This window comes from Puntigrus tetrazona, chromosome 4 (assembly GCF_018831695.1).
Source record: "Puntigrus tetrazona isolate hp1 chromosome 4, ASM1883169v1, whole genome shotgun sequence".
NCBI classification, from domain to species: domain Eukaryota; kingdom Metazoa; phylum Chordata; class Actinopteri; order Cypriniformes; family Cyprinidae; genus Puntigrus; species Puntigrus tetrazona.
Window position 1 is genome coordinate 15,611,824 of NC_056702.1, and position 21,931 is coordinate 15,633,754.

Genomic DNA, 21,931 nt, shown 5'->3' on the forward strand with positions numbered 1-21,931 from the left:
TTTCATTAAATTTATAATCCCTCTGCTGTTCCTTCACAAACCCAGTAATCACGTTTCGAGTACAGTAACGTTACTAACTACATTTTTTTTGTCATGCATTTTGTAAATAGGCTAATCTAACCAGGTCTCTGTCACACACAAAAAATTGTAGAAATTTTTTTTAATGACTAACGCAGCTAAAATGATGACATTTACAACAGGTGTAAGCTAAGAAAGAGTTGATTAGTATGATTTAATAAACCATAACACAAAGTATCTAAATCATTTTGACATCTGTTTACACTGACTGACATACAATACAACAATAGCAGGTGACCGCGGCCTGTTTTCGCCTTTGACATCGACATGATAGAACCACGTGACGACTAGTCGGAACTAGTTAATAATGCACTATGTATTATAAAAGGCTACATATTATATGAATGTGTATATTTTAGAAAAAAATATATTAATATATTTCTATAGAATACAAATTATATGAATATAAACATGTAAATATACGTGTGTATTTATATACACATAATAATCTTGCATATGTACAGGAATGAGGAAAAAAGATTATTTAAATGCAATCAGAAGTAGTATAACAGATTAAGGTCACATATTGCACAGGGCTAATGCAGAATTGTCTGTCACCTTTAAATTTCAGATATGAAAACCCTTATGTTTTTCATTGGCGAAATTTCATATGAATAATTAACATGCAAGAAACAAAACACTCAAACAAAAGGCAATTGAAACTAACATGCGGTTTCTTTCATGGTTTTATTTAGATTTTCTATGCTCCCCTCTTGTGTCTGAACCTTGCATTACATTAATAGTTTGCTAGACGTGTTGAATGTGTTTGGTATACAGGCTTAATAAATATGAATACATATAGTCATTAATAGTTATCAATGTTGCTAATAGTGGACGGTAATAAAAATACTTCTCTGCATTTTCTGTTAAATAATAATTACCACAGTGCCCTTTTTATAACATCACAACTACGTTGTCCTATTTGTTTATAATGTTCTCTCTAAAAATGCATTAGTTCATAGTACTTCTAAAAAAAGCAGAATTCATACACTAAGTTTTGTTCTGTTTTCCAACTTGCTGACGATAAATTCTTATGTGACGTCCAATTCAATCAGATTTACATCAACATTATATATTCTACAAAAAATATATCCGTCTATGAAAGATAAATGTCGCATTAATTCAGAGAACGACATTTCAAATTATGTGCTGTATTTGCTTCGCGATGTAAAATCATGTATGTGATAGTAAAATAAGTGGCAAAGACATAACGCAGTTGAATTCATAAGCTGTTTTATCAGTGTTATCTTGGACATGTGGCTGTTTATACTCATATCAAACACACACATCAATCAGCTAGTGTGCACATACAGCTCAGTACATCAGTACTCGCGTACAACCTTGGAAAATACTGAACAATAATGACACCGCTCGAAGCAACCATCTCATTAGGCACTCAGAACCTCAGTAGTAACACTGCCACCTATGAAACTTGCACAGAAGGGCATAAGACGTCCGTATCAGAACATATCAGCACTTTATTTAATACAGTAACATGGACGGCTGAATGCAAAACAAATGGGGATGGTTAGAACAAAGTATCCCTCAAAAGATTTCACTTCAGAAAAGTCACACATAAATGTTGTCCATCATTAACGTCATCTGCTGGTTTTACTTCTTACGTAGGTGACTGGGGCTAGCTGTCACAGGGAATATTGTAATTTTGTAATACAGGTCGAACAAGTAAAATCAAAAGTATACTGACATTGTAGTTTTTTAAAATGGTTTTTGTGTGTGTACATGTGTGTGTCAAATGCTTTAAAAAGAAAAAAAGTTATTACTTCATACAGTGTGACAACCTGCCCCTGTACTGAATTAACTGTTTTTGTTTCCAGGACATTACCGGTAAAAATATATATATAATTAGCTTTCTCAAGACATTACAGTTTATCTCTATACAGGAACTGATTTAAAAATAAACCCACCCTGAGAAATAGCCACTAAAGAAAAAAAAAAAATGAATAAATTGACAACTAGCCCAGGTCTGTTTTGTTGCACCTGCAATTCTGAATATAAGTGGCACACATTCATTGCGTTGTTTTCGTAGATTCTTTTTTTTTTTTTTTTAATCATTTTGTATTAGACCCACAATGTACTCTAAGCAAGTATGTAAACAAACACTTCTTCCAAAAATGATTACAATGCAATTTGTGATGCAATGCAAGTGCGAGTGCGTTCTCAGCTTCGCCACAAGGGGCTGTATAGAAGAACATTAAGCGTGAACGGTGTATGGTCCGTTCCAACCAATAAAAATAACACAAAATAAAGCAGCAGTCCTGTGGGTGAGGTCAGCTTATAAAGATGATCTCGCGGGCATACTGTAATGCACACGACACAGACTGTAGCCTATTAAAAGCACTTCATCGATACACACGTGTGCTGCCGAGATGCCCGTTGAAGAAAGCATCAGGTTCGAAACATTGTGTATAAACACCTTCAAAAGATCTGGTTCACAAATTTCGCAATCATAAATGCGACAAACTGCTAAATGTCAGTATAACGGGAAATGTAGAGACGTATAGGTATAAGAAAACTGATAAGAGATGTCTCGGCAACGTTGAGTTTGTGTGTTGTCGGGGTGGCAAAAAGGCAAAATATGAACAAGAGCCTGAGTCAGACATGTTGTTGGCTGATAGTCTGCGTACAAAGTAACTACAAAACACACGTTCTGCTACTGCATCAGCATAAACTCCACTATCTTTAACAAATTCGGGAAAAAAAAAATGAGTCTGTTAATTAAGCCTGTATTTAAGTGCATCAGTCTGTTAGTATGATGTGTGATGCCATTTGATGGAGAATGACTGTCAGTAACACTTAAATAACCATCTCTAATGTGTCAATGACGTGTTCACTTTGGCCTCTCATTACGTATTATTGCCAGTCCGATAAATGAAGATCCCCGTTTATTACATTTGTCCACATCTGCGCTGAGAATGAACACATATCCAACTATACCTCACCGAACGCAACAACGGTCAACGCACTGAGAAAGAAACCTTGAATCGAGAGAGAAAGAGAACGAGAGAAAATAAATTGTAAACTGCTGGAGCAAAGTGTTGATATCAAGAAACTGATATGATAAGAATAGATATGAATAGACAGGCAGATCGCATTAAGAGAGTGAAAGCAAGAGAGACAGAGGATATAAGAAAATGTACAGAGAGATACAGTTGAGATTGTTTGACAGTTTGCTAGACAGAGATATAAACGGACAAATTGTAATATAGCCATTTAAAAAAATAAAAATATCCTACTGATATCCTATGGGACGTCCTGAGTTTGAATCCTGTCTCAATGACTTTTCCCTATCACGCCTCCCTCTTTCTTTCCCACTTCCTGTTAGATCTGATCCAAGCTACATAAAAGGGTTAAGTCTAGTTTTACAAATTAGTCGCCTAATGTTTTCTTTACAACTGCTCATAATTTCATTAAAATACATAATAGTATAGATTAGTCTAAATTTAATCCAAATATTAGACTGACTGCCTCTCGGCTAACAGCTAGTTGGTCAAATTAATAAGGCTATAGGCTACGTTTATGCAGTTGGCACCTGTTCTGTCTTATCGTAATATAAAAAAGAGCCCAAAATAAAATTTAAAAAAAGAACCGTTGCAAACAGTGAAATGTGGACAGATAGTTTGACAAAGAGACTGTTGAGATGTAAAGAAATACAGATTGTTAAATAATGAGACCTTGTTAAAGATATAGCCAGACAAAATGGAAGGGAGATAGACAGATGTTTAGATATAGATCGTTAGAGATATAGTGAGTGTAGATAAAGATGTTTTTAAAAAATTTAAAATGGATCTAGACAGAAAAACAGGAAAAGAGACATAGACAGATGGTTAGTAAGTTTATACAGAAAGGTGTAGACATATATATCGAAATCAAATGTGATATAGAAAGCTAGAGAGGTTAAGAGATATAGATTGTTAGAGAAATATACATATTGTTAGAGATATATTGATCGTAAAGATGAATAGAAAGAGAAAAAGAGAGAGAGGCAGAAAACTAGACGGAAAGATATAAGATAAATAGGTAAGCAGATCAAAAGACAGACTCTTATAAAGAAAGACGCAGACATATAGCTAGACAAACAGAAATATAGACAGATGCTTAAAATAATAGAGAGAAACAAAAAGACTGACAGATACACAAGCAAATGGTTAGAAGGACCGAAAGATAGACAGACAAATTCAAGGTTTTAATCTGATGTGCATCAGTGTTGTTGTCCATCAATTATAAATAACAACAGACTTTATTTATTCTAGAAGCCTCCATTTGTGGGATCTTTGCTTGCCTTCTCACAAAAGTTCATGCTTGACTTCTAATCAGCAGTTTATTTCTAACAAACACCACTGATAAACGTCTTATCGGATCCCTGAATGAATGGATGATCATGAGCTGTGCCTCCTAATGACCCTGCCATCTCAGTTTCACTGAACGCATCCAGAAACGTGCCGTCACACAGCACTCCTCCATCAGCTCACGGCAGTTATTTTAGCGGTTCGCTCAACGGTGTGCTTGGCTAGCTGTTGTTATCCACTGTCATGTATTTGAGCGCGGCAAAACCATAGCGCCGAGACATATTTTGCTGAAACTCCTCCTTCAGCGTCTTCAGACAAGCACGGTACTGTTTGTTCGAGCGGAACTTGGTGATGTCGAAACTGGGCGCGTGGGGCATGTGGATCATGTAGGCATTGGGCAGAACCACAAACTCGTACTCCTAAAAAAAACAAAACAACAACAACATTTCGCATGTTGAAAGAGCAGCCAAATTACAGAAAATAAGAACATAAAGAGATTTAATGCAGCCTTTTTACATCACAAAGCATGACATATTACAAAAAAATGTAAGTCATAGTTTGTAAGTCAAAAGTCTGGCATGAAGAGAGGAATCATTCTTTTTTTTACTGAATTCATTGTGATTAATCACATCCAGAACTGAAGTTGTGTGGAATACTGTCATGTTTATATCAGCTGTTTGAATTCCATTCTGATGGCACCCATTTGCTGCAGAGAAACCATTAGTGAGCGAGTGACGTAATGCCAAACGTCTCTGAATTTGTTTAAATTAACCAAAAATCTTGGATTCCCTGAAGGTGAGCAAATTGTAATTTTTAGGTAAAACAGTTTTTCAATGAACTAGTGGTACCTGAGCATCCAGCTCCATGATGTGAGCTACTTTATTCCACCCAAACCCCACAAAGCGCCTGTCGTACTCTGGGCTTTCTCTTCTGACCATAACATACGGCTCAAAGTCAGCCTCCCACTGAACTCGGTATGGTGTTGTAGCAGTTCTCCATTTGGCAAAGTCTGTTGGAGCGTGACCTTTTGTCCAGACATGATATCTGTCCAGACACGATATCAATTTATTAAGACAGCATTAACTTTATCCAGTCATTGTAACTGTCAAGAATTTACTAAATAAATAAAATAAGTTTTAAATTGGTTTCAGTCGTTTAAATGATATTAACTGATTTAAAAGAATCTCTTCTGCTATTACTTTTGAATCAGTTCAAGTTTTTTTTTATTGATTAATTACCTGAAAGTGAACAGAGTGCCCATGTCGAGCTGTGACAGGAGCTCTGCTTTTGATTTGGGAAAGGACAGCCGATAACGCAGAGTTTCAAAAGCTGGAACCACAAGAGCCTTTTTAGTGTTCCCCATATCAAGCTGAACAACCGATTTCCTGAGACGGAAACAAGATGGATTACTTGTAGAATACACATCAAACTCACAACCTAAGAACATTTTGTTGGCAGCAAAAATTAAAAACATGCTTTAATATATACTATATGGGTTGAAAAATTTGGAATTTTTCCCCTTAAAGTTTTTCTTCATATTTTAAAAAAAAGGGACAATTTAAAAAATGTTCTTAAACCACATTATTTAATCAGAGGCAAATTTTACTATTCTTTATTAGTTTGTCACTGTTATATTGTCAAGATAAGTCATTAGACATCGTTTTCTTTAAAGAAAAAAAATTAGAATGTTAAAAATATATCAAATAGAATTGCAAAAATATGCTTTGCTGAAATAAATAGCATTTTATGATAAAAAAGGTTAACAATAATCATTAACAGAGTACACACACAGATTTGAATACTAAAATGAAAAATCATTTTTGCACATAATGTTTTAAAAGAGAACCGGAATGTTTTGTTGAATTATCATACATGATTTGTTCAGTTCCTATGAAAATGATGGGTACCAATTGTAATAAGATGAAACCAAAATTGACCCACATTGTTTTACCATTCTAAATTTAGATTTCGTCTCACCTGAGGTACTCATAGAGTCCATACATGGGCAAAAAGTCGATATCAGATAGAAACATGTAGGGTGTGTTGACCTGCCCCATAGCAACATTGCGCAGCAAGTTAACAGGGTAGAACTGGCCTTCTTTATACACTATGTGGTATCCTACATTGCTCCTACTCATCAGGACCTCAGAGCCCTGAGCGTATCGCAAGAACTGCTGGGCTTCAGCGTCTGAGAGGTAGAGGGCCAGGCTGATGGGCCCTTCCCAGTGTTTACAGATGGCCTCTAGCATCTGAAGTCTGCAACAAAGAAGCACTCCGGTAACTGACCAAAAATATACAGTAAACTACAATTTTTTAAGGTGGGTCTAAAATTTGGCTTATATCCTTCTGCTTCAATGACAAAAGCACTAGTGCTAACATTAGCCTTTCTGGAACTTATACTGGATATATTTATCTTATTATTCAGAGTATCTGAATAATAAGGGTATCTGAATAGTAAGGGTGCAAATATCAGCACCCTTGCAACTCTGTCAGAAAATACAACAGGTCTCTAATTGCTTGTTTTGGTATTCATGGGCTTGTTTTTGTCACCTTTTGACAAAATTGTTTGCAATTGCATATGATGCTCCTGTAACTAGTATTTAGACACACCTGTGGCAAGTAACAGTAACAGGGTAATATAGTTAAAAGGGAGAAAAGATGACTCAACCTTTGTGTTGCGTGCCACACTGAGCATGGAGAAAAGAAACAAGTGTAAAGAGTTTTCTGTGGATTTGAAAAAAAGTCCATCTTCAAAGATCTTAATATTCCTGTTTCCACTGTGCACTATATCATCCAGAGGTTTATAGACCATGGCACTATAGCTAAACTCCCTGGACAAGGATAAAACAACACAAACTAATGAAAAATTTTATTGTTCGAATGGTGGGTAAAGAACCCCAATTAACGTCCAAATAAATTCAAGCTGATCTGCAGACACAAGGTACAACAGTGTCAGCTCTAATTGTCATCATCTGACTGAAAAAAGACACCGTGGTAGGAGACACAGGAGGACATTACTTTTTGGTAAAGGACATCATGGCTCTGTTTACAGAAAAAAGAAAAGAACACAGGCGTAAGAAACTCATTAATGGTTACAGGAAGCGACTGACTTCAGTTTTTTTTTCCAAAGCTGATGCTACCAAATATTATGATAAGGGTGTTAATGATTTTGGCCAGTGCATTGTGTGGAACTGTATCAGATTTGACTTTTATTCTCAGTTTTTCTGTGCTGTTCCAACGCATAAAAAAATAAAACATGCGAGTACCAAAACATTTGAGAGAACGGCTGAATTTTCTGACAGAATTGCAAGGGTTCTGAGATATATACAGTGGCAAGAAAAAGTATGTGAACCTTTTGGAATTTCATGGTTTTCTGAATAAATTTGCCATAAAATTGTGTTCAATAAAGACAAGAAAGATAAGATTTGTGTTATTATTTTTAGACACATTGTGTTTGTCAATACCAATGAATTAGATGAAGATCAGATAAAATTTTATGCCAAATTTATTCAGAAAACCATGAAATTCCAAAAGGTTCACATACTTTTTCTTGCCACTGTATATATATATATATATATATATATATATATATATATATATATATATATATATATATATATATATATATATACATGTGTGTGTGTGTATAAATATATATGTGTGTATAAATATATAAGTGGTGTTCCAACCACATAAGCTGTGAATGCGCTTGTAAAACTAAAAAAAAAAAAAAAAAAAGTTTATTTTCATGCTTTCTTAAGCAAAGACATTTTTGAATGTCTACTACAAACATATCTGGTCATGGACAAATGTTACATTTATTGTCATTATGCCTAAGTTGTAAATGAAAAAAGGTTTCCAAAAGGCGGTCTTAAACCTAGCGCACAGCATAACCAGTTAAAAAAAACACTCGCCACTGATACATCTCACTACTTATTTTTTTTAATCTAATCATATCCCGATATTTTAATTAAGTATACACATAATTTGAAATACTAAATGGACTGCAGTTCTGTCCCTCAGAGCCACACTTTCATTCAAGTCAAACTAGATGAGGCATCTACTTTGACAACCTTAAAGCCCTTGAGTGCCATAACTTGGCTGTCAAAGAGGTTATGCCCACAAAGATGGCAATGAATTGTATCCCACAGTGTTGACAAGGACGATAACCCTCTGTTACTGGCGCTGACAGACGTGCAGGCTATTCTGGAGTAGCCCACACATGCCTGACTAAACAGCCAGCGCTCATTACACTGATTACAAAAGCTGTGAAGCTTTGACTCAGTATATTTGAATCAGGTTTATTTCCAGAAGCAATTTGCCAGTTAATTTCATCAGTGTGATTAATGATGACAAAGCAGCTTATTTTAAATGAGTTCAGTCCAAAGCGTGAATGCCACCGAGTATGATCAGAAGTAGATTATATCATACAGTGTGGTTCATTTAGCAGCAAACTAATCTCAGTGTTCATTTACAACATTAACATAACCACTGTTACAGTTGCATGTTTATTCAGTTTAAATACTATTCAATTTCCTTTGACATTAACACAACTGTAGGACTTACGATTAGATTAACCATTTTGTGTCATTAAGGACCTTTAAAACTTTTAACATATTCAAAACATCCACCAAAAAACCCCACAAACTTTTATATTAATAAATTAGCAAGTTAATAATGAAAATTGGTCCTTATACCAGTGTTAATCATTTTCAGTACAATACAAGTACACAGTATAATAACTGTTAATTATGAAGATATGAAGATTATCATCAAGATATGCCAGAAAAATCAGTGTACAGCTTTAATAATCATGTTTTAGACAATGAATTGTTCTTGAATAAAATTTGGTTACACATTCTGCTTTAAAATAACTGCAATTTTCTTTAAATTAGGAACTGAAATTACTTTTTTTTTTTTTAAATCAACATTATGCCACAAATGCTGTCGATTGAGCCCAACTTGAATAAATAAACCAAAATAACTCTTTTTAGCATCACGTATTAAATATCTGTTGGTGAGGTGATTTTTGTGCTACTGATGTCTTTAAGAAAGTACAAAAATGTATATTTTCTTACCTGTCCATAGACAGCTGGGCCACCAGTGTCACGTCAGTGTTATCTAAGGCTGGTTCATACTCATAGTGCAGGAAATAGACGTGTGTGCGGTGGACTGTGAAGCGCTCCCGACGAAACTCATAACACGGGTCATCTTCATCCAGCTCAGACAGTGTCTTTTGAAGCTGCAGGGATATTAAGAATACAAGTGTTATTCTGTCATGCTGCCTCAACAAAGAAATCATTGCAGACCATAGCAACAATACAAGCAGCAGTTGGCAAAAGTGAGGTGAAACTCACATTCTCCGAGTTGTGGTCCGTTTCGCTGGGACAGCCAAAGAGCTCTCGTCTCAGCAGGTTCCCGTCGTACTCCAGAAATGTCAGATAGAGATTCCTGAAGAACTCCACATGTTTGTTCTTTACGCGTAGTTTCTTTGGAGAGTTCCAGTGAATCACCTGCACAATAAGATGCAGCGGTTCACAAACGTAGACTGTGCTTGACCTCGGTCTCAAACTGAACTGCTTGTCTTTCTTTACGTAATAGTAAGATTTCTGCATTATGCACACATTCAGTAATACATACAGCTACGTGCATCATAAAATCATTGTTTATCAAACTGCTGTTCGTGTCAGCTCCGCATAATGTCACCTTGAGGTCAGACACGTCTTTGTAGCACTTTTCGGAGCGGGTGTGATCCGACAGCTGAACGTTCCAAAAGCAGGGCAGCTGGTGCACCAGGAACGGGTTCTGCTTGATCACAGCATTGAAGATGTCCTGCAGGCACAAAGTTATTCTAAATGAAACAGATTGGTTAAACTTTATTTTGATAGTCTACTTTAAACATTCTACTAACTATAAGTAACTTTGTTACTACATGTCAATTAATTCTCATAAATTTGCCACTACATGTCTACTAACTCTCAGAATAGACTTGGGCCAGGTTTAGGGTTAGTAGAATAAGTTACATACTTGCAAAGTTTCTCATAGTCAGTATGTTGTATGTTGTGGACCCATCAAATTAAATAATGTTAGAAGATATTAAGCAGATAGTCTATTAATAAACTAGTAGCTTATAATAAACTAGTCAATAAGTAGTCTTATTAAAATGGCCTTTTACTCACAATTCTTAGCAATTAAATGCAGACAAAAACTTTGACTGTGGTATGATGTTTCTACATAAAGTTATTTTTATAACATGTATATCATATTTGAACCAATCTTTGTGTTCCATATGTTTAGTAATATTGTGTGTTTAGCTTAGCAACATCAAACTCAACTGAAATCAACACAGCAGTTTGTATAATGCATGCAATACACCAATGCCCGCAGTGAGTTACAAATTCTGTCATTAATTACTCACCCTTATGTCATTCCAAACCAGTAAGACCTTCATTCATCTTTGGGACACGAAAAAATATATTTCTGATGAAATCTGATAGTTTTGTAACATTCAGTAGACAGCAAAGATATTACCACGATCAATGCACAGAAACATAGCAAGGAGAAATATTCCATGTGACAATCTCAATCGTAATTTACCAAAGCTAACAACATAATTGACTCAACATTTCTTCTCCCCAAGTTTCAGTTTTACCCCAGAAAGTAATCGACAAGTTGTTTACTTCCAGCATGCATACACTTTTGACTGAATTATGTTCAGTGGATACTCTCCAAAAACACCCAAAAATTCTGGGAGAAGATATGTTGAATAAATTATGCTATTATAGTTTTCTTTGCCCACAAAAAAAAGAAAAATGTAAAACTGATGTCACATGGGCTATTTTACTGATGTACTTGCTATGGAATCAATGCCTTGATCATGGAAATATCCATGCTACATATGGTCAGAGAGCGCTCAGAATTCATAAAAAATATCTTGATTTGTATTCTGAATAAGACATTTCTTACAGGTATGGAACAAAATGAGGGAAGTAATTAATGACATCATTTTCATTTTCATTTTCGGGTGAACAATCCCTTTAAATAGTTAATATCCAAGTAGATGGCAGGGCGGATTAAAACGGAGCTTGTGTGATTTACCTGATCAGCAAGAGATGTAGACAGCATGCTCATGAGCTCTCTCTCTGCCGTAAGCCGCCACATCTGCTCCCACTTTAGCTTCCTCAAACGATCCAACAACAGCAGAATCACGCCTTCAACACACAAACAACATCATTTGCTGGCCATTACACTAATTCACACTTATAACATCAGAAAAAAAACGTTCAAAAACATGATTAAACTCTTCAGGGATTTTAGTATATGTTCTTAAACTGGTCTTGCCCTTCAGGAAAATCAGATACTTAGAAACCTGGCTGGCGTACCGGTGTTAAAGCCTCTGCCCAGCGCTGGCCATGGCCGATGGTTCTTCCACAGGTTCCCCAGGTACCAATCACTCTGATTCTCAACCAAACCAAGAACCTGCTGACCTTAAATGCACAAACACCCCCACAGTAATATTAATGTATTTGTATTTATTGATCGGTAGCATCTAAGCTACGTTGAACTAAATGATAAATATCTGTCTAGTTTGTTTAAAGACATGTGTTTCGGAAAGAAAATGTTTTAAAAATCTGCTTTAAAATAAATACTCTTTATTTATTCATGATGGATTCATATGGATTTGGAAAATGTAAATAATATTTTCAACTAAAAAAAAAAGTGTATACATCTCAAAAAGTAAAAAGCAATTTGATCAGAACAAATGGTAAACAAGACAAGATAAGGACATTTCTAGCTTTCCTTGCATCTGTCCTTTAAGACACGATCAAATTTATTCAACAAGACTAGAGAGTTGTTGTTGTTTCTAAGCAACAGGAATTCATGTCAAAGGCTGGTACAGGTCGCCCACCCATATCTGGATCGTGATGTGTGTATATTCAAATCACAGGCCATTGCTCTGTTGATACAGCTTCAGGCATGAGATCAAATGCAGTTAGTCACAATGGCTGGTTCATTACAGAAATCATTGACATCTTTGACTGTGGTTGCTGCAGTGGTGGAAAAATGTGTGACGTTATTGATCTGAACTGCAAACATGTGACTCGATGAACATTATTGTCATGTCTAACAAAACATCTTGCTATAGCAAGGTATGTATAGGCATGTATACAATTTTAATAGGTTTTCGTATCTTCTGAAAGTTATTGCATTATTTAATTCAAAACAATAGTGAAGTACCAACGTCAAATACACCACTGAATGTTAAGAAAGAGATACCCTTGAACTTGTGGAAGACGACCCACAGCTCAGCGATGTCTGTGGCAAAGGTGATGTCAGTATCCAAGACAATGACCTTCTGTAGGTCAGAGGGCAGCGTCTTGGTCAGCACCAGTTTCATCAGGCCGTAGATGCCAGAATAATGCTTGTTAGGGATCCAAGACACCTCAGACTGACAAACACAAAAATTGATAATAAAATATAAATAACTTCTGTCAAACGATCGCATTGAAAATAAAGGTTTTTGTTTACATGTGTATGTCTAATGTAACAATCCTTCAGAGTGATCAACTAATTAAAGAAATTATCCTTGAAAACAGAATGGGGAAAAAAAAAAAAATCTCTGAATTTCCATGAAGCACAGTGGATAATTCTGACAAATCAGGCTCAAATTTCAATTTCAAATGTCTACAAGTCAATAGTTTCGTAGTTTTATACTTGCTTCATTTCTTATATTGTCATAACAGCATTTATGGCTGTTTTTAATGGGAAGAAAAAGTAGTAACGCAATAGTAAACGAGATAAACAACAAGATTTTTCAAAAATAAAAAATTGTTATGAGTATATCATATGAAACTTAGTGTTGTGATTCATTTCAGAGCTGGTTTTGGCTAAGGAATCAGAATTTGTAAGAATCTTTTGAAAACTCAACATAAAAAAACGTATAGAGAAAAAATGCTTTACAGAGCAAAGCAGCAGCTACACCAACCTTCAGCTCATCAGCATCATAAAAGTTGACGTGAACAGCCGGCACCATCCAGGTGTGAAAGAGATCGGCCAGGATCTTCCGAGCAATGGAGTCCGTGATGAAATGGAAGTGGAGTGGGTTACGCCTGACACGCAGAGAGAACATTTCCTGCCATTTAATATTGACTAGCTCCCCTAAAACGTTTGATTCTGATACAATTTACTCGCTTTTCATTACTTTTTTATGATATACAAAAAGCCAGGATATTCTGAAATTCACCTTCTATGCCATTAGTTTGAAATAGTATTAGTAAAGAAAGATATCAATTCATTCTATCCTTACAGACTAAGATGACTGCAATACTGGCACCACAATAAAGCTATAACGGCATGATAAAGTTATTTGACTGCATGTGATAAAAGAGTGAAAAGTCATTTATACGCTATGTTACAAGAGCGTGTAAAAGCCAAGAGCAATATCAATCAAGCTGATGATGCTTTACTACTTTTTACATTGCATTGTAGAATGAAAAAATGGTCATTCAGTCTGGTCAATAAGACTTGCAAAGTACTTGGATGCTTGAGCTCTGTTCAAAAATGTACTAATCTACATTGTTGTTTAAATAAGCAACAGCATCCTAGTTGATATATATATATATATACATAAAGAAAGAAAGAGTGTGAGAGAGAGATACACACAAACACACACACACACACACTAGCTCTGTTGTAAGAAATGAATTACCTGGATGTATTAATCATATATAAGCTTATATAGGCAATTTTACGAAGCTACGAGAATACTTTTTGCGTGCAAAAACAACAAAAAGAACTACTTTATTAAATGATTTCTTCTCTTCTGTCCACTGCCATTATCAAAAGCACTACAACACATCTCAGGAGAAAATAAACAGTTGAATAAAGCGATTATTGTTTTCTTTGCACACAAAAAAAGGTATTCTTACGACTGAACCACTGACGTCACATAGACTATTTTAACAATGTCCTTACTACTTTACCGGGCCTTGAACGTTTAGGTTCTGTTGCTGTTTACGGAGGTTGAGAAAGCTCTTGGATTTAATCCAAAATATCTTAATTTACTTAAAAATAAACAAAGATCTTACAGGTTTGGAACGACATGAGGCTGAGAAATTAATGGCAGAATTTTCATTTTTCAGTGAACTATGCACTGATTTTAGCAATTTTTCTGTGAATATCTGAACTTGACTCTAAATTTACCTGTGAAACAGAACTGACTTGACCAGTGTGACAACATCTCTGCTCGCATTGTATCCCGCACACACAATGGCAATATGAATGGTCTGCGATGAGAAAAACAGAAACACAAGTATTATTGAGAACAGTTTGAAGCAGCATATTACCAATGTGGAATAAACCTTAGAGTTACGTCATTTTCTGATGTGAGACTATGCTCCGATTAGTCTATTTTTAAAGCATAATTTCATAATAGGTAAACATGATATTCACATATGCAGTTTATTGGGAAACACTGTATTAACCCTACAGCTAAAGTATTAAATACAACATTTACATTTTACAAATTTTGCATTTTATATTTACTAGTTTGGACCTAAGTGTGAAACATAAACTCGAGACTCTAAGCCGATGGAAAAGAGAGAATAACGTGTTGATTTTTCTTAGCAGAATAAAGTAATTATTCTTGTTTTCATAAAGTGATGGTGGAACAACTGATGGCAGTCACAAGCCTTTATCCAAAATATTTTAAATTCCTAAGTGTTCAGAGGACAAAAAAGCTTTTATGGGGGTTTATTTTGGGGTGGAGTAGCCCTTTAAGACTCAGCACACCTCTCTTCAACAAAACATAATTTGAGGAATGAGTCAGGGTTAGACTCTTGATAATGTGTGAATCTGCTCGGTGTAAAGTCTTGATTCAGCAAACTAACCTCACATTTGTTCACCACAGGCTGAGGCACACAGTCCGAACTGTTGCCCGAGGCTGCTCCTTTTTTAGCCTCGCTATCACCTGTACCCTCTTCTGTGGAATGGGTGTGTAAATGGTTGCCTTGGCGACTGTTCCTATGATGGCTGCTATGGGTTGGAACCCTGGGCGGCAGGCTAATCTCTCTCCGCAGCGCATGGTTACGTTCCTCCACATCTCGTAGTCGCAGCTCCAAATCCTGATGCTCAGCAGCCGCTCCGATCAGCACAGATGACTGAGGATCCAGCGGCGACAGAGGCAGAGGTTTGACTGAGAGCGAAACACAGAGACAGTTGAGGATCACTAACATCTGTCCAGTAAAACTATTTCACTAAATCTGAAACCTGTCCATTTTTTTGACTGCAGGTTCAGTCATGCAGGACCTTCACATTAGTTTGAAACATTTCATCTTTATATACAATTACATTTATTTCAAATTTGCGTAACTCCCAAACTTTTGGAATTTTTGTTTTAAAATACTGCACTGTATTAATTTGCTAAGTCAAGTTTTCTTTATTTTTATAATGCTTTACCCTGTTGAGATTGTGTTTTAAATGTTTTAAATCATCCTCACAGCATTACACAGCAAAGTAAAAGAATCAATTACGCAAACCAAATATAAAACAAATCTGAATCCTATTGTTAAAGGTGCCATGACCATTTCATTCTAGGGAGAAATCCTATGGTTTTAAATGGACATGTAACACCATTTCTGGATTATTTTATTAATTGTTTTGCTTTTACCCAAATCAGATGCAGATATCAGAGAAATGCATTCTATGGCACCTTTAAGCATCTAACAACAACATTACACGTTATTTCTGTGTGGATTGAATATCATTAGGTTTTGGAGCATCATACCATATCACATTTTACGACCATAATTCATAATAAATAAATATAGATATATATGATTGCAATCCCAATAATTCAACTCACACCACAATGGTAACCATCAAAATCGAATAAACAACTAATACATTACAAATAAACACATGATGGAAAAATAGATACATTTTAACAGGTAAGATATAAGAATGTACTGCAAGAAAACTCAAGAATGACCCTACAGAAACAAACTTCACTACATCATTATTTGAGCTGTTCAACATCAGTGAGCGTGAATCAGAGGCGTAATAAGTAATTCACAGTTAATAAAGTGACAGCAAAGACATTTAACTTTCAGCCAAAAGTCATTAAAAGCCACTGGAGTAAATCATGAATTTTAGACAGGCTAGAATGACTCCATTCAGCACACTGTGCAAAATGCTTCAATGGCCCTAGAGTACTTTACCAACTATAAAAGACTAGCAGAATGAACACGAACATGCTTATATCACTACATTTGGCAGCACATTACACATAACATACATTAGCCAAAATCTGAGATGTTGATAGAATGTTAGTAGATACACACACACAAAAAAAAAACATTTACTTACAAACATGTGAATTTATCTTTATGTTTAATGGTTGGTGTAAGGATAAAAAAAAAAAAGCATGTTCAAGTGCTCATTCTCCAACCAGCTATGTGTAAGCCAACATGATAAGTTCATGTAAAGGAGTTTAATTATTTTCACGTTACATTTTTATTGTGTTAAGTCTGTATCGTGATCTGATACAGCTAGATTTTTGGATGTGAACTACAAACCTGGAGAATAAATTTGTAATTCTGTTAGATTTTTAAATACTATGTGGTTTTTAATGAATTGATGTGACAATTCACGTAACGAAAGTAAAACGCAGATACATAGAAGATTTAAATAAGCTGATTGTTGGTAGCTAGCAACGTATTGGCGTGAATCAAAATATGCGAAATGCCTATGTTAAAATGTTCTTGGATGTGTAAAAATAAGCCTTTTTTTCAATGCCAGCATTACTAAATTAACAAGAACGATATTTACAAATGAAACATTATGTGCTACGGGTCTACAAACTGGTTTCAGTAGTATTAATTTGCAACTTTGATACAGTTTACATTTTGCTATTATGGTAATACAACAGTCAGTAGAATTAGTCTAAGACGCTGACAGATAGTGCGCCTATGCGATGGTGGAAATTGCATCTATTGTAAATCTATGCTCAGCAGAGTAAATAGTATTAGAGAGGAGGGGATATCACTCTAGGGTGAGTTCTGGATGCATAGCAGTTAAGGATCAGAATGAATAGATAGTGATTTATTGTGTTATCTTGTATCTCACTTGTAAAGCGTGCCTAGAAACTCTTATTATAGCTGTACTATTGTACACATGCCTGCTAAAAAAGCTTCCAAATAAGCAACGAAACACTTAAATTCAAAAATAAAAAACTACACATTACATAGTAAGATCTGACCTTGGTTTAATAAACTTTATGGGCACGTGTACACCTATTGTGTTCAAGAATATTCTGTTTCTGAATAGAACTCCTCATTACATTTATGCAGAATTGTGTAGAATAGTCCCATTACCATTCTTTATGCTTCATGAATTACATTATTATTTTCCATTAATATAATGTAACTATTTATTTTATATTTGTATCAAATAATAGTAAGTTAGAAACCTCAGAAAAGGCATCTGCGATGTATGGTATTATACCTGTGAAATTTGCAGATGACAGATAGAGCCAGGTGAGGGCTGGGATAAAGATCAGGGCGAGGGAGGCAGCCACAAACTTCCTGCGCCCACGACACATTCCCAGCATCCTCTGTAGCCAGAGGGTGTCTGATCAGAGACCTCTATGTGGGCATCAGCTGTTTGGACAGGGGGTGCATGGCACTGCTCTGTAAAAATACGAAAAAATTATTTGCAATAGCAACAAATATGTTCATAACAACAACATACGCACCTATCAAAATTTTACTTTGTGCAAATATCACCAAAATAAATTTAAGCATTGCCAGCTCAAACAGTTCCAAACAGTCTTTTGTGAAAAGACTCACAATGTGTCTGTGCCAAAAGCCTCATAGTTAGTGTATCGACATAGTAGTAGTAGTAGTAGTAGTAGTATATTTTTATTTAATGCCATGTCAGCATCTTATGTTATTTTTATGGAAAAGTGCATCGACACACAGCACGATTACGCTCATGGCAACCCAAGTTCAATTCCATCTTGAGGTCCTTTGCCGATCTTGCTCCACTCAATGCCTTCCTGTCATCACTGTACTATCCTATCTAAACCCTAAAAAGCATAAAGTCCCTCCAAAAAAGGCAAATTATAAAAAAATAAAATTAAAAAAAAGACAAATTCATAATGTGAATCTATTGGGTCAAGCCATTTTAAGGGTACATGTTCCAGGCCCTAGCTTCCAAATTAAAGAAACAATAATCAAACAAACCAGAAAGTTAACGATTTTTGACAGCTGACACTAATGATATAAAATTATATACTGTGATAAAAGCAACTCACACTACACTCTCAGAAATGAAGATACAAAAATTGTCATTGGAGCAATTAGGTTGTGTACACTTCAAATACTATTACGTTCAAGGTACCAAGATCACCTTTTAGGTTCAAACATGTACCCAGTGACAGCTTCTGTACCGGTGTTTATGAGAGTGCACTTTAATTTCAAACCTAAAACCTTTCAATCAGCAGCCAAGATCTGCAACCACTACACAACCTCCGCATTAATGAAGTTCTATTCTGTGTGCTCAGATTTCTTAATGCAGTGCTGAAGAATAAACTGAAACATTCATCATAAGGTTACTTTTGCTTTAGATTCAGTAGCTGCTATGTCAGCACTATTGACGACATTCAAGCTGAGTAAATGCAAAAACTAAAAATACTGATAACTTCTGCAATCTTCTTTTATTATAATATACCAATAATAAACAACATAAATTCCTGTCAGTATTTTATGTACTACATTCATAACACCAGTGAGCTGCTTTAACAGAAAACAGTGATGAGTTTTCACCCCTGCTTTAACTTTAACCTTAATTTAAACATACCTTTTAATTTGAAAACTGTGCCATAAAAAATTTTAAATGTATAAAGTCTGCTTTGCATTTTTTTGCAACGTAGATCTTGCTATTAATCAAGCACACAATTTCCATTCCCAAATTCAATCTAGAAAAAATACATAGCCTATTATAATTAGAAGAAACATCTTTAAAAACAGTACAATTATTTATTTACTCAATCAGTGAAGCGATCATTTAAAAAAATAGAATCCAAAGCCCCTTCAATATCCTAATGACAGCTTGAAGAGCCCTTTACTCAGAAAAATAAATTATAATAATAAAAAAAAACAACTGACACTTACAGTGACAACATCAATTTGGATAATTAAACTATGACAGATCATTTTAAATACATTACACAAATATCTTTAAGAAACAAATCACCAGGTACATTCACGATACCCACAAAGTCTGAAATTACCAATAGTAACTAGTAATACTAATAATACAATAAAACTGTAAAATTAGAAGCACTTAAAGGAAGAATTGTGTTGAGATAGGTTGAGGGAACGCAACTGTTAGTTTATAAAAACTATATAATAAAAACTTTATAATATCAATATTTATTGTGCAAAAACAAACAAATTCTAATGTCGCATCTACAAATTAGCCCTAGCAAGATAGGAGCCGGCCATTTTATTACAAAAAGGTTTAAAATGTGTTTTCCTCGCATAATAAGTGATGATTCGAGATGAGACGATTATGCACACAGTCCAGGGGAAATGACGCAAACATACATGTCCTTTGTTGAACACCGTTAGCGAGCGAATAAAATGAGAGGATGAGAAGTGTTCAAAAAGAGTTTTTAACAATTTAAGGAGTCCACACGAGCCATATAGTGGCATGAAGAAACAGCCATTCATAAATTATGATGGTTGCAAATTGTAGTTATGTTATATCAAAGCATGCCGTCTCACCTGTGATGTTGAATCACTTGTAACTGGACGAGTCCTTTATTGTCACTAAAATAAACCCCAAATGATAGACAGACACAATCTTCGGTATCCGTGCGATATGTGAATGAATGAAGTACTAACGCTTTTAATGTCAGTCGTCTTCACGAATCCAGTCAAAAATCACCGGGAGCGATAGCACAGATATGTCAGTGTCTCTCAAGACGCGTCTGTGTTCATTTCAGATGCAAGATCAGCGCGTAAAATGCCGCATGCTGTATTTGATTGATGTGGTAAATCTGTGGTAAAGATTGGCGGGAAATATCGTCTTCTGTTCCCCTGCACGCTAGTTATGCGGCGCGATCCACTAAACGCGCCGTTTATCCGATCGTTTTTGTGATATCGAGGCGGATAATACGAACACTGCGGCCTCTAGTCCACACAACACTCCCTGTTTGTTTCCCAGCCTCCTCCAGTTCTCATTCCCAACATATCCTCCAATCACTGCCTCAATCCACAATCCGCAATCCAGTCCAGGCGAATGTTTTCACTACGACCTGGAAAGAACGGCTCGGATTCAGTACAGCGCACTATTGCTCTGCTATCATTCTGCACGTGTAGGCTACATGATAGGTGACACATACAGCGGATTTATATAATTTTTTATTTATTTATTTATTTATTTTTATTTATTTATTCATTTTTTAGCCTTTAGCCTTATATGACAACAGATTATTTTGACCTGGGTGTTCATCTATTAAAAAAGAAATAGTCATAACAATAATAATAAATTGTAGATAATCATTGTATAAATTAGTTGAATTAAAGAAGTCTGCATAATTGATAAGATAAACTAATTACAAAATTACACCTTTGTTACAAAGACTTCATGAACTGCAACATACGCTCAGTAAGTTGTGCTATAAATGAGTGTAAACAATATTTATTTTTAACAGTTTCCTGCATATGAATATGCGGACAAAGTAGCAGTCAGGACTGGACTTTTTTTTTTCTCCTAAATCTTTTATTAAGACATGATTTCATCATATTAAATTTGAACAAATTCGAATTTGAATTGATACTCATTTTGAAAATATGCAAACATAAACACTTAAAACACGGAGGGCAGGAAAGTTTGTTTTAAATCGGTCTTAGATCATTTACTAAAACTTTGCTTCATTCATGAATGTAAATAATTCTTTACAATTTACAGAAGAAAAACACTTGTTTTCTTCACCAGTAGACATTTTTTTATTTCATTTTTCTCCACTGACTGCATGGATCTGAATTCTCACTGTTTATTTTATAGGAATTTTGAAATGCCAACATAAAACCACAAGAGGAATTCAACGGCAAAACAAAAATGGAGTATCATGCACTACACAAAGGCGTTTCTCTGCAAGACGTATGCTAATGATGAGATGATTGTCTCAGAGAGAACAGAAGGACATCCTCCTACTTCGTACACCTGCCCTCATAAGAGGAAGGGAGGGAAAAAAGAAGTTTTTACTTGCAGACAGAAGATGAAGATGATAATATGCTGACTGAACCTAAGACGAAAACCTCAGCATTGTCTATCTATGTTTGATGTCAACTACACAGGCAGACTGCATCAGTGCAAAAGTGTTCCGCGAAGTAAGTATCTTTGTCAGCTTATAATTCAAATTTCATAAATTGAAGAAAATGTAATGTTTTCGTGATTTTTCCACCCCAGAGAAATGGGATCTGATTATGGTGTCATAGACCGAGTGTCTCATCCCTTGACATTCGGTTTATCGTTGA

General features: G+C 35.3%; 1 protein-coding gene across 1 annotated transcript; it reads right to left on the reverse strand.

The window, feature by feature from the left end:
- Window positions 1-1,294: 1,294 nt before the first annotated feature.
- On the reverse strand, window positions 1,295-20,629 carry large1 (LARGE xylosyl- and glucuronyltransferase 1). Its single transcript, XM_043237519.1, has 15 exons — window positions 20,174-20,629; window positions 17,889-18,073; window positions 15,275-15,579; window positions 14,589-14,671; window positions 13,372-13,495; window positions 12,663-12,834; window positions 11,768-11,872; window positions 11,484-11,596; window positions 10,092-10,217; window positions 9,743-9,898; window positions 9,464-9,627; window positions 6,363-6,641; window positions 5,624-5,770; window positions 5,234-5,429; window positions 1,295-4,804 (listed from the first exon to the last, which is right to left on the reverse strand). The coding sequence occupies exons 2-15, from the start codon at window positions 17,992-17,994 to the stop codon at window positions 4,607-4,609; spliced, it is 2,274 nt and encodes a 757-aa protein (XP_043093454.1). The 5' UTR covers window positions 17,995-18,073; window positions 20,174-20,629; the 3' UTR covers window positions 1,295-4,606.
- Window positions 20,630-21,931: the final 1,302 nt, after the last annotated feature.

Excerpts from the sequence above, each read along its gene's own strand:
- large1 (XM_043237519.1), bottom strand. The coding sequence starts at position 17,994 with ATGCTGGGAATGTGTCGTGGGCGCAGGAAGTTTGTGGCTGCCTCCCTC. Across the intron at positions 9,899-10,091 it reads AAGACGTGTCTGACCTCAAG|GTGATTCACTGGAACTCTCC; the intron begins GTGACATTATGC and ends CTTATTGTGCAG. Across the intron at positions 5,430-5,623 it reads GGCACTCTGTTCACTTTCAG|ATATCATGTCTGGACAAAAG; the intron begins GTAATTAATCAA and ends GTGTCTGGACAG.